General features: G+C 51.3%; 1 protein-coding gene across 1 annotated transcript; it reads left to right on the top strand.

Annotated features, from left to right (window-relative positions):
• Positions 1-956: 956 nt before the first annotated feature.
• On the top strand, positions 957-17,232 carry RNF43 (ring finger protein 43; the record flags this gene model as incomplete). Its single annotated transcript, XM_010294196.1, has 8 exons — positions 957-1,110; positions 5,396-5,470; positions 6,792-6,923; positions 7,450-7,551; positions 8,202-8,357; positions 8,914-9,016; positions 9,487-11,016; positions 17,189-17,232. Coding segments are annotated over 8 exons (2,296 nt in total), but the record flags the coding sequence as incomplete, so codon positions are not given.
• Between the last annotated feature and the right edge of the window lie 653 nt (positions 17,233-17,885).

The raw sequence follows: 17,885 nt of genomic DNA, 5'->3' as shown, positions 1-17,885 counted from the left end.
TGCACAGGAATGAGGTGCAGCTATGGGCAGCAGGCACTGCCCGTCCGAGCTCTGACCCAGCGGCAGGACAGGCTCCACCTCTGGTGGACTTGACCACCGAAACCCAAACCAAGTGCCACTGACAGGAGTGAGCCCCACAGCTTGTGCCCCCATAACGTGCTGGGGCACGTCGTATCCCCTTCTGTAGGATGCTCTGCAGAGGTGTGTACCCAGACGTGGTGCCTCAACCCCAGCTCCCTGATGCCAGCTCCCATCCCACCTCCCTGCTGCCAGCTCCCATCCCACCTCCCTGCTGCCAGCGGTTTGGCTCAAGCTGATGAATATTTTTCCAAGACTCACTGGGGTTGTGGTTATTGGGAGCTTTTCCTCTTCCTTCTCATTCCTGGTACTTCTCTACCTGCTTTCATTTTTTTCACTCCTTTGGCTTCTCCTCTGCAAATTTGTCATAAAGTGTTGAGTTTAGCAGCTGAGAAACAAGAAATGATGAATCTTTGAAGGCACCAGAGGTTTGTATTTGTTGTGGTCCCTTTGCTTTGCCGAGAGCGCTGGCAGGGAGCAAGCTGGCTGCGGGCAGAGAGGTTGTGGCCCGAGGGTGCTGGCAGTCTTTGCAGCTTCAGGACCTGTGCTCTCAGCATGCTCCATCCCAGAAGTCAAGGGCTGTGGTCTCACGGGCTGCTCTGGCTTTGAATATCTGTGACTGGGGACAAAGCCAGACCTGAGTGCAGCCCAGGATAGAAACTCCACCTTTCCCTGGAACATCTTTCCGGTGGACCAAAAATTTGACAGTGACTTGCTTCTCATGGCATTCAAAGCCTTGCTGACTCCCAGACAGGGCCATGGGATGTAGCAGCGGTGGTGATGGCCACCGCAGGGGTGTCCTACACCTTCTGGGCAGGTCCTTATGGCACAGAGTTTGCGGTGGGCTTGAGCCCCACTTTGCAGTGCTGAGCCCCAAGATCTGAGTTTCCCTTTGCTTTTGTCCTGCAGTCCCACCCACTATCCCTGTGCAACACCAGTGAGGATGAACACACTGAATCGGGATTCATCACCATTGTCAAGCTTGAACAGCCGGATCGGGATCCCAACCCCTGCCTGTCGCTGGCTAACAAGGTAGGTGCAAACATGCCCTGAATGGCACCAACCTGGGAAGTAAAACCTGTGGTGCAGGGAAGAGTAAGAGCAGGAGACAGCAGGGTGGGAAAGAGCTGTTGGAAGGTGGAGAAAAGGACAAGGACAGAGCAAGGTCCTTGGCCAAAGGGGTCTTTTGGGAGAGACAGTGTGCCAGCCATCTCCTATACCGACCCCTCCTTGCTTTTTGGGCTGCCTGGCTTTGTAAAAGGTGTGGAGTTTTCCCTACCCTGATAGCTCTGGGGCGCCCAGACCTTACCCCAGCATCCCATACACTTTACTGCCCAGCAGCCTTGTGGCCCTCCTGTTTTGCAGCCTCCTGTTGCTCGCAAGCCTGTTGGGGGGATTTGTGTTTCTCTGCGTCCTCTGTCCTGTGGGAAAACGTGGACACAGAAAACATCTTCTATGGCCCTGTCTTTAAAAGTAATACTGTAATGCTTCACTGGATGAGGCACCTGAAGAATCAGCGCTGCGCAATTCAAACACAAACCAGACAAACTAGTGGTGGGACATGACTTGTTAACAGCGTGGGCCACTGTCTGTGAGATGGTGATGTGAGACGGGGATGTGAGATCTCAGAGGTCTTCAGACCAGGTCTCCTGTGAAGGAGATAGATACCTTAGTGAAGCAGCAGTTACTGTGTCAAAAGCTGAGGTCACTGGTGCAATTCCCTGGTAATAAGGAAGTCAGGTAGGAACGAGGGTCATTTTAAGCCTTAAAGTCTTTGTGTCTCTGATAAAGTTGCGTGGATAAGACTAACATTAGCTTTTTCTTTGGCAGTTCAGTCCACGTCCTTTTGTTGTCTCTGCAGTAAATATTGTGTTATTTTCCACAAGCACAGCACAAACATGAAAATAACCAACTTGTTTAGCCCTTCTTGGCTTTCTCTGGATTGAATCAGGTGATGCTGCCCCTGTTGTCTGCTTTCTGCTGGTAGGGACATGCTGGGGACAGGGTCCTTTTCTGTCCTTCCTGCAGCTTGGCTGAAGAAGGCAGGCAAAACTTGTACCAAGCAGCTGTTCCCGCACAGCAGTTTTCTTCACAGAGGCTGTGGCAACAAAAGCAAGGAAAAGGATGTGATGCTGTGATGGATTTGCCACCTCAGGGCTGCTTCCCCACAGCTGCATGGGCAGCCAGGCAGCGATGCCTATCCCTTTCTGGACCAGGGTGGAAGCCTGTTTGGTTTGCTGCTGCTCTGGAGCTGATGCCAGCTGTTAGCATGAGCCAGTGTGCTGGAGCTATCAACCTGCTATCAGTTACCCCACATCTGGAAAATGGCCTGGTCCCACTCGTGAGTGTTAGTGGTGCATGAGGATGGTGGGATAAAGAGCGAACCCAAGGGCTTCCAGTGCAGCTTGTGATAGACATGAGAGCAAGGGCTCTGCAGGTGCCTTAGGGAACACAGCTGGGAACTCCACCTCTCCCATATCCATCCAGATGTGACCATCGTGTTCCAGTGGTCCCAGGCTGCTGCATCTCACAGGGGAGGATGCTGGAGGTTGGGGCAGTAATGGCTGGTTTGGTCAGTGCAGCTACCGTGGAAGATCTTCAACAGGAGAAAGGAGCAGCTTCGAAGACTCATCTTCCACTTAAGAACCTAAAAGGTTTAAAAACTGTTTTGCTAGTTTTGTCCTTAATCTTTGAGTCTCTGATCACAGTACTGGAAGTACCAGTGTGTTACTGAGTCCAGTGATTGGCTAAGGAAGCGGGGACAAGACATGGTGCATTGCTGCACTGTGGTCATCCTCACTAGCCTTGATCCCTCCTCCAGGACCACTAACCCCCCCAAAGCAAATAAACCCCTCAGTTCATTGCCATGCTCATGACTTGATAGGGTGACAGTTTCACTGGCCTTTAGTCATCATTGCTTTGTTATCAGAGTCGAATACAACACTGGATTTTGAGATCCAGCTGAACATGACATCGGTTGCCATCCTGCCCGCAGGTAGTCCTGCTCCAAGATCTCACCCAGGGAGGCTGACAGCTCTTCTCCCCCCACATAGGACTAGGTCAGCCATGAACACAGGCAGATGCTCCTTAAGCCGGACACATGCCCAGGCCCTGCCTTGTACCTTGGTTCCTCTGCAATTGCTGTCTGGCTGCCTCTCCATCCTCCTGAAGCCTCTGCCAAGCTCCTTCCCTCTGACATCATGCAGATACCTTCCTCAGAATCCCTGGACAACGCTTGTCCTCAAGAGCAGGGATTTGGCTGGTGCTGCCTGGAGCAGGAGCCTTCTTTTCCTGGCATGTGTTTCCTGCAGGAGAGCTTTGCATGTTGAATTGCAGCACTATATCAATGATGATAAAAATAGCCATGTGCAAAGTGTTATCATAACCTCCGCTTTAGCTGTCACCCAGCCAAGCGGCACACACAGACAACCCCGTCCAGCCCCGCATGAGAATAACTCCACCAGCCACCTGATGCACTTTTCTGCTTCTCCTCTCTTAAATTCTAGCACTGCATCCAAAGCTAAAACCAGTAGGGAAGATGCCTCGTCTTCAAGGGGAGAGGAAGGCATGGAAAATACCTCTGGAATCAATTCAAAGTGATTTATTTTTCCTTCTGATGCACCATTTGTGATTTTTTTGGCATATTTTTTTTCCTAAGTGAACCAGTGATTGCAAGTCTGGTGGACAGACTGCTCAAACCTCCTAAATCACACTGTAAATACATATTTGCACCAGAAGTGTTTCAGTCCTTGAAGAGGGAGGTCACCTGTGCTATGTGGCTGAAGAAATCCGATGCAGAGACATCAAGCACTCAGAAAATGTTTGCAGCAAACAGGTTGTGAATAGCCCAAACAAAAGTTGTGTCCTTTGCAACAGGAGTCAGGAAGATGTTGGGAAGAGCCACTTGCCCAGTCTCAGTTGTTCTTTTCCCCATTGTCGGTGTCTTTAGCAGGATAAAATCTTTGTAGAGCTGTTCATTGTTCATCAAAGCTTCACTGGCTCCAACATGGAAGTCACTACCTGAAAGTCCTGTTTCTTCTTCGGTGCTGGCAAACGCTGAGGCTCCTTTGATCCCAGGCAGGACCCCAGTCTCTGATCCCTGCCCCAAGCCTCTGATCCCACTTTTCCAGCTTCCCCATCTGGTATACCAAACCCAAGAGTGCCAAATCCTATCAGCAACTCATAGCCTTCATCCCTGCCTCCGTGGTCTTCCTGACCATCTGCACCTCCATTCACATCCTCGTCCCTGTCGCCAGACCCAGGCACCCACCTCTGGCACCCAGCTTCTCCCCCACGAGGTGCGTGGAGGTGACCAGCACCTGTGAGCAAAAGACAGAGCTGAACCTGCTCCGCCACTGCGTCGGGAATGCCCCTTCCCTTCGCTTAGCCGGCACCGCGCGTTTGATATTGCAGCTGGGAAGCGGCAGCACTGACCTCTGGCCCCTGAGCTGGGGTTTGGCAATGCAGTGGGTAAACTGCTGCAGCAGCTCCGGCAGCTCCCTGTTTGCACAGGCGCTCGGGGACGCGCAGATCAAAGGGCTCCGCATGAGTAACAGCGGCCCAGCCCTGCACTTTGTTCACGTTCCCGTCTCCCTTTCACAAGAGGCTGCCTCTGCCTGCCTGGAAGGCTTGAAGGGCTTGGTGGGAGGACGTGGGTGACCCCGCAAGGTCCTCCAGGCAGTGCGCTTTGACCTCACCAGGGTGGCATGTGTACTTGTTTGGGTGGGTCTCAAAGCTGTCCTCCTCGGACCGCAGCAACCGGTGGGCTGTGAAAAGCCACCCCATTCCTAATCCTAGACCAGACCTGCAGCCCAGGCATTGCCTGAGCTTCTCCCAGGGACCAGGGAGAGCAGTGTGTGTGGGAGCCAGGCCCACAGACAGCCCACGGCTGGGGCCCCCACCCACTGTGAGAAGTGGGGACCTGCAGAGGTTTCTGCTGTCCTGGGACGGGACGGCTGCTTAGCGGTCAGCTGCAGATCCCTCCCCAGCAAATCCAGCTCTGAAGCAAAGGGGCACATGGCACAGACAGCTGGGGAGTTTGGTGTTTGGGTTTATGGATGACCCCAAGCCCACCAAACTAATTTACCTTCACAACTATAGGGAGAAACCATCCATGAACTGCAGAGCTTTAGCAAGGGCAGGCACAGCAGCTCAACACAAGTACAGAAACCAAGGTGTAAACTATTTTCTCAACCTAAGCAGTAGGTGCTTCTTTCTCCTGTGAAGAGCCAGGGAGGCAGATGCATATCCAAATGGTAAATGTTAATACAGAAGTACAATAGCAAATGTCCACTGAGGCTTCTGTTCTTTTGGACAGGCAAAGCTGGCGGGGGAGCGTGGAGCCCGTGCAATCCTTTTTGACATTACCGATGATGAAAGCGCTGCTGATCAGGTACAAACCCTACTGATATTATCAGCTAAACCACAGTGCCCCGTCCCTTCCCAAAACGCGCCCAGGTCAGGACCCACTAGCCACCAACAGGCAGTGGGAGGTCCCAGGAGGATACTGCGGGCTGGCTTTGAGCATTGGCTCCCACCCAGCTCGCCCACGCACACGGACAGTGCTGTTCTCTTTGCTCGCTCCGTGGCACATCCAGATCTCCACACAGCGCAAGCAGGCCAGCAGCCTGTGAACAGCACCTCGCCGCTCTTAAAGGATGTTGTCTGGTCAATTCAGCTTTTCCGCCAGGAGCTGGACGCTTCCTCGGGAAGTCACAGATTACCCAATCCCATCTAGTACTGACAGCCCTGGCGCACCTTAGGGGAAAGATGATTTCCTGAGTTTTCAAGCCAAAGTCACAGCCACTCTGCTATGCTGTTGGTGATGCTCCTGCTGCAAGTTTGACATTTGGTTTAGAGACCTCCAGAGGTCCTTTCCACCAACACTGCTGTCATCTCTGGAAAGGAATATGTTCCCCATCGAAATAATCAAGGGATAATGAAAAGCATCCAGCTTTAGATAAGAGGACAGATCGGGGAGCGGGTGCTGAGCTTATCAAAACTCTGGGCTGGGCTGACTCTGGCTCACTGGATCCATCCCTTGTGGTTCTTTCATGCACTTACAACTTAATTTCTGATGCCAGAGAAATGCAGCAGCGAGTGCAGGCCCTTGAGGTGATGCTGAGGTTGCTCAGTAAGGGTATGGGAAGTGGTTAGTGGGTCAGATGGCCACCCTGATTCAGGTCAGTCTGGAGGAGAGGGCAGTCGGACGTTTGCGGGGCCAGCCTGTGCCAAGCTGCCTGGGCTGTGGTGGAGAACTGCTGGTATGAGCAGAAACAAACTGAATGTCCTGCAGATCACAGAGGGAGGAGGGGGAACACTGATGGGTCTCAGAGGAAGAGATGAGGAAGCATTTCTGTAGCAAAGGCAGCACTTGGCAGTGTTCTTGGCTGTTACCACGTGGAAGAGGAGAGACCAAGAACTTTTGCACAGGTGCTTGAAAGAGGAGCACAAGAGAGACACTGAGCAGTGTCCAGTTGTGCATGAGGAGGCATCATCGAAGGAAATAAAGAAAGGCATGGTGAAGAGTTGGTAAAAGAGGAGGAGCTTCCATCTGATTTCACCATAGAGGGATAGTGCAAGTTTGGGGGAGAAGTCAGGCTCTGAAGTGTGTGCAAGAAGCATTGGGAGGAACCAGACGTGCCTGGGGGGCCGGGATAGTCCTTGTTTCAAGCTCTTCTGGACCATGTCTCACTGTGTTTGTTTCTTTACAGCTGAGAAAGCCCAGAGGTCTGAGTCAGCCTGTGGTTCTGATCAGAGGCCGCGATGCTGAGCTGCTCATGGGTGTCGTGAACAAGAACAGAGAGGCCCATGTGAAGATAGAGGTCAAGGAGCCACCAGCTTGGGTGAGAGGCACACCATTCCCACTGTTTTCTGTATCCTCCCTCCTGAGCTGCTTTGCCATGGAATAGGACTTTCCCAAAGATGCTGAGCTTTCCTCCCCAGGGTCGGAGAACCCAGCCCTTTGCAGGAGCTGCCTGTCTGCAGCATTCAGATGGCATGCTGCAAACAAAGGCTCAAAAGTGCTTTCAGCTTATTTAGTTTCTTTTGCTTAAATGTCATAAGTGAGGTGAGGGGCTTCCCTGTCTCTTCAGGTGAGACCAAGCCTTGATTTTCTTATCTTGTGCTACCTTAGACCATGGCCTCCAGGGAGCTGAGATGGTGCAAGACAGAGAAATTCCATTTGTGCTGGAATGTACAGAAAAGACTGAACCCTTTTTCTTTTACCTGTAAAGAGCAAGGAAGTAGAGCTTGGCCAAGGATCATGTACTCAAAGGCTGATGGTCAGGAGGAGCTCAGGATTCCCTTGCCTACCCTCTAATTCCCACCCCTGTCACACAAGAGTAATTGCTTTCCTGTTTTATCCAACAGCCAGACTACGACGTGTGGATTCTTCTCACGGTGGTCAGCACTGTCGTTGTCATCATTTTGATTTTTGTCGTCCGCACAAAGTGCCAGCTGAACAGGACTCAGGTTGGAATCTGACGCAGCAGATGTGTCTGAGCAAACAGAAACACGTGAAGGGCAGGAATGGACACAGTTTGGGAGGGGAAATATACCTCTCTGTGAACTGAAGACGTGGCCACATGAGGCAGGAGCAGTCCAGGGATGAGTGGAGTGATCCTGAGATGGGCTGGCAGCATCTCTCGGGTAGTGGCCTTGCTCTCCTCCTGCTGCCTCGCCAGTCCCAGAACTTTTTCAGAGCTTGTCCCAGCACACAAAGCTACAGAGCTGGCCTACCAGCTCTTGATTTAACAGTACTGTCTGTATTGGTAGAGAGCAGAAGATTTAGTATTTTTAATAGAAACTCACAAATGAAATAATCATCTTTCCAGAGTCAGATGTATTTCCAGATTTGAGAATACCTCATGTGTCCTGTAGAAAGACAAGCCTCTGGGGCTCAAAAATTCAGTACTGCTGAGTGATTTCGAATGTCCAGTACTTGATGTCTCCTGCTGGTGGCAAAGGCTACTCTGGCTAAGACAGGTTAGACAAAAAGTCAGCTCTGGAAATGAGTATCACCCCCAAACTCCTGAAAATCCCATTTTGAAAATGGAAGGGCAATGAGAAGTATGGCAGCATAAGGCTGACCCTCTTCTTAAAGCCTCCTTTCTCCCTGGCAGGACTCCTTGCAGCAGCAGACCATGCAGGCCATCAGGCAGCTGGCCACACGCAAGTACCAGGCAAGATGCCGGCAGACGTCACGGTGGGACTCGGCCAGCAGCTGCAGCTCAGCCCCGGTCTGTGCGATTTGCCTGGAAGAGTTCAGCGAGGGCCAGGTAGGCTGTGGGCACGGCTGCTGGTTAGCCACGGCTCTGAGCTTCCCAGCCGCAGTCAGGTGGGAGCTGCGGTGGGAGCTGAGGCCAGGAAACCAGGAGGCCCCTGGGATGTTTCCTTCAGCAACTCCTGAGGGCTAGGAAAGGACTGGCATTGATAGATTTGCTCCTTGGCCAGAAAAACCCTGCATCTGCTGAAGTCACTTGCCTGCAGATTCAGGTGGGGTCTCCAGCTGTCACTGTAGGGTAAAATGTCCATAATACATCCATGTTGAAACAATGGGGTAAAAGTGGGGTTTGCTTCTCCAAAGCACTCAGCCTGAAACCCCCCTATTGCTGAGAGCTGGCACCCCTCTGGACCTTCAGAGTTGGATGCAGCGAGCAGAACCAGAACTGCCAGGCTGTTGCACAGCCTGTTCTGTGCAAAGCTGGGCTGCAGATCACTCGCCATTAGACATCTTTCCATCCTACAAGGCTCGTTTCCATCAAGGAGGTCCCATCTAGGTCTTGGGATGTGGTTCTCCTTGCTCACGCTCCTCTTCTCTCCACCTCTCTCTAGGAACTGCGGATCATCTCATGCTCCCATGAGTTTCACCGGGAGTGTGTTGACCCCTGGCTGCAGCAACACCACACCTGCCCGCTTTGCATGTTCAATATTCTTGGTAGGGCTCAGACACAGCATTTCCCAGCCAGGGCCAAGGTTGGGTTCAGGGGTTGTGCCCAGGAGGTCCATGTACCCTTGGGCAATGCATACAGTCGGTGCGTCAGCAGGAGCCTGTGTCTCTGTGCACGTGGGTGTACAGGGCAGTGTGTGCATGGAGAAGGGTCCCTGTGCGTGTGAGCCCATGCAACGTACAGTGAGGTGCTGGGCATGGGCTGGGACCTGCGCCAAGAGGAGGGGTTTGCAGTCCTGGGACCTGCAGGAAAGGGAGGTGGGCTCTGAGGGTTGGGACAGCAAGGGAGGTGCTGGGTGTGCAGGACCGCCAAGACGGTTTGGTGGTGGCAGTGAGGAGTTGCAGGGCACGTGTGGGACGTGGGACCACAGTGGGAGTGCAGTGAGGCTCACGCGTGCTTGGGGCTACTGCAGCTGGGCTGTGGGACGTATGCTGGATGCTCCCTTCTCTCTCCACAGCCAGAGACTCAGTGGACCAGGCCACGGCTGCTGGCTCCAGGCTGGCCCCTCAGGACATGGAGCCCGGACGGCGACTCCACCTTTTCCGCCAGCACCCGGGACATGCCCTTTACCACCTCCCACACGCATATCCTCAGACGAACCTCAGGAGCTTTCCCCCGGAGCCAGCCCGTGGCAACCCCTTCTTCCACTCTCCGGAGCTCTCCCAGCTGGATTTTGGCACCATCCACTACATGCCCTACAGGCCAGACACCTCCCTGCTCGCCTGCAGCCACCCGTCCCCCCTGGCCCCGGGCTTGCTGGGTCAGCAGCATCCCAACCCCTCGGCGTGCGGGCAGACACTGCCACCCCACAGGACTTGTTCTCTCCAGCCCCAGCCCCCCTGCCTAGGGCTCCAGGCAGCCCTGGCGCAGAAGCAGCACCGTGCACCCGCCCCGCGCCGGGGGGTTGGCCACGGGCACCAGCACAACAGCAGCGGCTCCGGAGAGAGCTATCTCACAGAGCACAGCGGGTACCTGGCAGACGGGCCGGGCAGTGACTCCAGCTCGGGGCCCTGCCACGGTTCCTCCAGTGACTCCATGTTGAACTGCACAGACGTCAGTCTGCAGGGCATCCATGGCAGCTGCTCCACTTTCCGCAGCTCCCTCAGCAGCGACTACGACCCCTTCGTGTACTGCAGCTCGGAGGGACCTGCCACAGACAACGGCCAGGAGCAGTTGCGGCCACCGAGGGAGACGCGGCCCAGGTCCTTGGACCTGATGGTGCCTGGGGGTGCTGCTCCAGCCAAGCCCCAGGTGCTCAGCCACGTCCACTACCACCACCACCAGCACCATCACTACAGAAGAGACACAGACTGTCCCCCTGGGCGGGCTGGGCAGGGGCCTGGGCAGCGCAAATCCCGGTACTCTGGGGCCAAAGTTGGCTTCCACAGTGCTCGGACACAAAAGAGGACTGAGAAAAGCCATCACTGTCAGCAGCCTCTGGAAAGCAGCGCTGTGCTACAGGACGCAGCTCTGGCAGGACAGCCAGCCTGTCCTCAGCAAGGCCGGGAGCCCCCTCATGTCCCCTCTGCTTCTCCAAACAGGTTGGACTTCAGTGTAGATGCCAACAGACAATTGGGAGCCGCTGGCACATCCCCTGTCCCGCTGCCCCCGAGACACAGCTTACAGAGCCGTCATCACCGAAGGAAAAGAAAGTGTCCCCTGGAGCCCAACCCCGCTCTTCTGCCCGAGGACCCAGCCTTGCCCAAAGCCTGCGATGATCACATTCCTCATGGCCATCCCGCTGGCTACCGCTGCTCACCTGAAGTCCAGCCCCTGATCCCAAGCGCTCCCCTGCCCGGTGGCTTGGGCTCTCGGCCGCTCTGGAAGTGTTTAGTGCCACAATCCAGCTCAGAGCTGAAAAAGCAAGAGGAGGGGTTGTCAGGACGGGAGGGAAACCGCACGGTTCCTGCTGCTTTCTCAGGGACGGGCACCCCCAGACACGGTCTGAGTCTTCACCTTCACTGCCCGTCCCAGCAGGGTAGTCAGGGTAAGTCTGGTGTTTGCCTCTTGCAGCAAGCAGGTGAATGAGGGTGGTCTGCTGAAGGTACTCTGGCTGCCAGTAGACCTGGTACGTTCACGGTGGGCTTTTCCTACAGGACCACTGAGAACAGGAGCGTTTCAGAGCTCACCTGTCTGGAGATGATGGCCTGAATGATTAGCAAGTCTGTTCATGAGTGCATCAAACCCTGCAGTCTTGTCCTAAAATAATACAAATGAGAAATAAGGTGGCTGTTTTTAACTAAACATCTCTAGCAGCTGGAATATCTCCCAAAGGAAGGTGTGGGACCACATTTCTCAGTGTCCTTACATCAGTCTGGATGTCTTACTGGCAGAGTCATTATCGTTAAGGCTTATTGGGCTCTAGTTGTTTTAGCCAACCCCAGCTAACTGGACTCAATAAGGAAGGAAGTGTGCATAGCCGTGGTAATAGAACAGACTAAATGAGTTTATGGATTTGCACATCCCTCGTTTCTCACCTGCCTCTGTTGCGTGGGAGTTACTTTTTAGTGTCTTTTGGAAATCAGACATAATTAAAGTTTGGCCCTTTGCCTCACTGCTGTACATCTTTCACTGAGAGAGGGAAAATGCATTTGGGATGAGGCTGTTTGAAAGGACCTAACTGAGTTTGAGTTTTCCCAGGTCTTGCTCTCTCAGGCTTCTCTGAATACAGCAACCCACGAGTCAGCATGGGCAGGTGCTGGCTGCGAGCAGAGCCTGGCTCCCTTCCTCACCCTGCCACTGACTCATTGCAGGTCCTCAGGCAAATCGTTTTGATTTAGGTACCAAATACAGATCTAGCTGCCTAATTTCTGTTAAAACACTGGCCTTAAACTCGTGACTCACCGTGCCCATTGTGCCACGGAGATAATAACTTCCTCCCCATGCTCGTCTATCCAGCCCTACGCCGCACCCAGGCTCCTGGTGATGGAGCGCCTGCCGAGGAGGCAGCAGGGAGCGGGGAGAGGCTGGATGGGGCATGGTGCTGGCCGCCTGCGGCACTCAGGGCTCCCAGACTCCCAGGAACAGATTTTTTTCCCAGGCACAGAAGGGCCTGACACTGCAGATGATAGGTGATCCAGGAGGTTCTTCAAAGGGCCTGGAGGGATGCTGCTGTTTCAAGAGATAAGGAGGCAGCAGTGCAGAGATGTCTCTCTGGTTTGCAGGTTGCTCTGAGTGCTGGTGTCCCCTGAGCTGGAGGCGGTGGGCAGCGATATCACCAGGACACAGCCCTCCCAGGATCACAGCAGGGAATCTCCACATGGAGAAAGGTGTGAGGGCAGGCTGTGCAGGAGTTGCTCAGAGCTCCCGTTTCAAAATGAAACTGGGAGGGCTCCCCAGGTCACCAGAGCAGGAATCTGTGCACCTAACAGGGTGTGCTGGGTGCTGCAATGTCCAGGGCATTGCAAGGGTCCGTGCTGTGATACCTCTGTCTCTTTGTAGATGGTCCCAGTGGCCCAGATCTGTACCCCCCCTCCTGATGGGGGAAGGCTCCCTGACACCCAGAGCCAGTGCCAGTGTGCTTTGCAAAGCACACGCAACCTTCGTTCCCTCTTACCTCCCTTTACCAGGAGCTAGAAGGACAATGTGTTTGAAAGCAGTGTGACTCCATGTCTATTTGACAGCAGTAGCTTCTGTGCGGATGCTTTCAGGACCAGCCAGAGAGTCAAAATCTCCTTGTAAGATTGAGAAAATACATAGAAAGAAAGGATTTAATTTTATTAGGAACTGAGGACAGTTGAAGAGAGTGGGAGCTCATGCAGGGCTTATGCAGACAAGCCATCAAGCTGAAAACATGTTGGTTCTTTATTGGTTCTTTATCTTAGAAAGGGACTGGACATAAATCAATAGAGAACAAGTAAAAAAAGCAAAGAACAATCTTAATAGACTCATGTAAGCAGGACACAAAAAACAGACCAGGAGACCAAGGAGAAATGCATATGTGACTCTAGATAAATGTTGTAAGGCTAAAAATATAAGCAGATGAATTAGAAAGCCTGGCTTTAAATTAAAGTTTTGACATAAACTTTTCAGAAACCCAGTTTAAAAAAAAAACAAACAGTGGGACTCTGTAATTCCCAGGTGAAATTACAGAGAGGAGAAGAGTGTGTCTCTTCTGGTGGCATGGGAGGGACACTGTGTTAAGGAGAGTGTAAAGTCCAATGACAAGGAACACAAAAATCCCCAACTGTGCCTAAGTAGGAGGAGTGTGGTATTAGGGTTACACTGTATTAGCACAGGCTGCAAAAGAGGAGCCTACATATACATGAGAATCTTCTTCAAATAGCACTAAAAGAAGCTGTCAAAAGAATAAGATGCTTTTGGGCACAGGGATCATTTAAAGCCCCAGAAAAGGGCTGGCCAAGCAGCAGAGCAGAGAGGACAATTAGAAGCAAGAAGCCATTCTTCCGAAGCAAAGGTGTGGTTAGACGAAAAAATCAGAAAAGAGTTGGATACAAAGCTAAGTGCAGAGCCTTGGTGAGGCAGGCCGGGAAAGATTTCTGTGAACAACTTCTAAAAAAGAGAGATACTATTAATGCAAATGTTTTCAACTCAATCAGAAGGAAGAAGGCTGCCAGAGGCTCTGCAGGTCCAGGGAGTAATGCAGGTCTAAGAGGGATGTCAAGGGCTGTAACTGCATAGCAGAAGAGCAAACTGAATTTATTGCATTAGTGATCAGTGAGGAAGTGCTTGAGGAGGTTCTCACCCTGGCACATCTCCATTCAGGGCATGGGGTAGAGGATCCCTCATAAATCAAATCATCAGAATGAACATTTCTGAAGCACATCAATAAAGTGGATAGTAACAAATTGCCGGGGCTACAGATCACTCACCTGGGCATTGTGCCGGGGCTCAGGCACAAAACTGCTAAACCGTGAACGTGGACTGCAATCTGCTACCCATGCCCAGAGCCAGAAGGAAGAGCTGAGGGCAATATCAGCTTGAAATAGCTGAAGCCACAGAACAATGATCCTGACTTTCCTGCCAAGCAAATTGTTAAAAATTCAAATACAGGGTCTGACTTGTAGGCACATGGTTAAATGTGAAAACCAGGGGAGGAGGCAGCACAGCTTTTGTAGAGAGAGATAACGCCTCGCAGTCCTTTTAGGGGAATGAAACTCTCAAAGGATAAAAGGGAAGATGCTCTCATAGGTAAATAACTGGCTAAAAAATAGGAGACAAAGTGCCAATCAGTCTTAATGGAGGAAAGTTACTTAATGGAGAAGGAGGAAAGTGGAGTTCTCCAACTGTCTGCACCTTTCAGCAAGCTCATAAATATCCTGGACAAGGAGAGGAGATAGCAAAGTTTATAAAAGACAAAATCCTTCAGGATTGTCAGCTCTAAAACTGGTTACAAAGCATTACAGAGGGATCTCCTGTGGCTGAGTTACTGGCAAATAGAGTGGTGGATGAAAACCCGTGTAAGTAACACAAAATGCCATGCATGAGCAGAACTGCTTCTAAGTAAAAATCAAATTATTATTAGGAGCTAGCTGGAAACAAATGGGGGACAAGCAGAAAGTGCTCTCATACAACTGCACAAGCCTGTGGTGCTTTCACAGCTAGCATCCACCACTGATCAGTGCTTCTCAAAAAAGGATACAGCAGACTTGGGAGAAGTGCAGACTGATATCAAGTACAGTCACAACAATGAGGTTTTTCTGAGAAAATGGGAAGAATATAGAGACTTTCATGTGGGGAAAAGATGATTAGCAGAGGATATGAAAGAGAGGGTATGAAATCAGGAGAGCAGGGGAGAAGGCAAATAAGAGAGACTCACTGGTCTTCTAACAAAATAAGTGGTGGCATCAATGGAAACCAGAAGCTTTAAAACACCCCACACGGTGCGTAGTGAAACTGGTGCTCATTGCCCAGAGGATGTAGGTGCCAGAAGTTAAATGGGTTTGAGAGCCTAGATCAAGAGCTATCAAATGCAGAGATGCAAATACAATCTCTGGCTCGGGAAGTCCCTAAACCAGGGCTTCCAGAAGCTGACGGTGCTCTTGTGGGATGCAGCACCTTGCCCAGCTGCAAGGAGAGGCTGAATCTCGGTCCACAGCCCCTGGAGACACTCCATTTGGGCAGACAGTGCCATGCACAGGCATCGCGGGGAATAATGCTGCCTGCAGCCATTGCTGGGGCACCAGAGATGATACCAAAGGTGCTTGCATGATCTTGGATTTTATGCTGCTTCCTTGAGCACCCCCACCAGTTTTTTTTGGTGGGGTTTGCATAAAGATACATCCCTCCCTCTCTTGCCTGGGAGATTATACCTGGGAGTCGTTTCACTGAAGAGTCAATCCTCAAGCAATGCTGAATGGATCCTTTTAAAAGTCAGACAACTAGCAGTGAATTACAGCCAGATAGCTTCCCAAACCACCCCAGCATGCGTGGATCTCACCCCAGAACAGCCAGATTACTCCCAGCACAGGCTGATGAAATACCTTGATTTCTCTCTCTGGGAAATCTCACCTCCTGCAGCACGCTGTCAGCATCCTCCCCCTCTCCTCCATCTCCTGCTCATCCTCTTAGCCATTCCCTTTCATGTCATGTCTTTGATCTTTACTAGAGAGGGGAGAAAGGCATTAGAGGGCAGAAAAAGACCACTATTAAAACGTAACACCCAAGGAACTAGATTTCTGTTGTATCACTGAGGTGTGCCCCTTCAGGTCATTGTCCTGTGCAGGTCTCAATGGCCAGTTCAGCAGCAGAGTGATCTACCACCTCTCTGTCTCCCAATTCAAGACCTTTTTTAAACCTTCCTTTCTGTTTGTATAACAGGGGACAGTCACAGAGGCACAGTTTTCAGAAAATATTTAATAATGCTGTTTGAAACGTAGGGCATCTGACCGACCACAGGGTGATCGAAACTGTACAGTCTCTTTTGTGTTGCACATGGTGTACATGGGAAGCAGTTGGCGATGGCTCATTCAATGTACCGGTGACGCAAATCACAAGCACCAGATACGCTCAAATTCTGTCTCCTGGCACTTTGGCCATGCCTGTACACATATGTATATGTATAGCACTGTGTCTGTGCATTAATTTTCCCACATTGATTAGCTAAATTTTCAAAGCAGAATCTCAATTTGTTTGTTTTTTTCCCATGTATTTAATTTTCAGAGGTCTTGTTTCTACGGCTGCTGATTTATGACAAACAAGAATTTGCTGTGACTGTTTTGAGAAGTTCTTTTGAATTGCTCTCTATGAATATCTGTATAGGCATTTGTTTCCTTTTGATCTTGGGAACATTCAGGAAAAGGGAAATGTGAAAAATAATGCATGTGTGCCTCGACTGGGCTGTGCTGACTTTGCGTGAAAGCTCTGGGCAGACCTGCGAGACATCTGGGAAAGGGACCGTGCGGTGTGCATCAACACCCGGTCACTTGAAGAGAAAGGGACTATCTATCTGAAGCAGTAACGCAGGGTGCACCATTTCTAGGCAGCCCTTATGTCGAATGTTTCAAAGTAAACTACTCAGCACTTGCCGGTCAATAATTCACCAGGCGGAAGGGGCTGGTAAAAGGCGTGAGCTGCAGTCCTTGCTGGCTGGGCATGAGGGATCGGCATTTGTGGCCAACCACCACTCATTGGGTTTAGCTTGTTTGGGGCTCGGAAGCGATTTGTCCGATCTCTTGAACACCGTGAAATGCATCTGCCATCCTTTTCTTGCGCACACACATCACTTGCAGTCTGCTTTTGTTGTCTGGAGTTTCTGTTGCTGTGGTCCCCTGTCCCTGGAAGGTGCTGCTGTGGCACTTGTGTTAATATGAATCGGTGTTATTTTCTGTTGCTAATAATTTTTACAATAGCTGTACAAATTTTCCTCAAAGAGCAAACATCGAAAAGCCTCAAAAGCAAACATGTAGTAGCGATGTGAATCCTGGGGTGCACCATGCCCTTAGCCTGTATCTTCTGAAATATTTAAAGAGTAGCTTGACGTCTTATCTTTACGCTTTATTGTGCTTTTAACTTAAAGGAATAAACTGACTGGGGAGGTGGCCAGAAAAGTCTCTCCAAAATACTAGGAGAAACTTAGTGGCTTTCACTGCAGCATCTGTTCTCTGTGTTGCAGGGTTAAGGCCCCCGCAGCTGCAGAGTCCAGGAACGTTCAGCTAGTTGTAGCTGACACTTTTCTTTTTCCTTTTCTTTGAACGCAGGATCTGAAGAGGAGGCCCAGGATGTCCATGAACACTCAGTTTAATAAAACACTGGCCTGTTTGCTTATTGGAGAGCTGGAGTGGACAAAGATGTTCAGTGTACCAGCCGTAGAGGAGCTCCCATCTTGCTCTCTGCAAAACCAGCCCTGACCTGCATGTCCCACGCCAAGATGCAGACTGCAAATAAGCAATGTGACACTTGTGGTCTCCTCACATGTTCCCACGTTGCGATGGCCACACAAACACAAAGCTGTGTTCTCCAGGTCCCCTTCTCCTTTGAAGGCACAGGCAGCCCATCTTCATCCTTTGGCGTCTATCTGCGTGGGCGGGCTTGCTCAGAGGCCGGTCTTGGGAGTCACCAGCTGGAGAGCTCACCGAGTGAGTGCAAGCTGCTATTTTGGCATGTTCATGCCACAGAAGGTTTTGCTAAACACTTCAAAAATAAACAAGCCTTCGAGACCAAAAGCTGCAGAAATTACTTTCTGTGGCCTGGTAGCTCCTGACTTCATTTCCTCACTTAGGTCAAAAGCCAGACTTCTTCATTTAACTTCTCCACTCTTATTTCAGACACGGGAACAAGCTATTCTCCATCTCACCACTCACAGGTCTGCCCTGCAAGGTGCTGCTTCTGATTTCGCTGGAAACCAACAGCTCTCACCATTTTTGATCACTTCATTGTCCCTCAAGCTGACGCCAT

Source organism: Phaethon lepturus, unplaced genomic scaffold (genome assembly GCF_000687285.1).
Source record: "Phaethon lepturus isolate BGI_N335 unplaced genomic scaffold, ASM68728v1 scaffold43590, whole genome shotgun sequence".
NCBI classification, from domain to species: domain Eukaryota; kingdom Metazoa; phylum Chordata; class Aves; order Phaethontiformes; family Phaethontidae; genus Phaethon; species Phaethon lepturus.
This window is presented reverse-complemented; position numbering and strand designations above follow the sequence as displayed.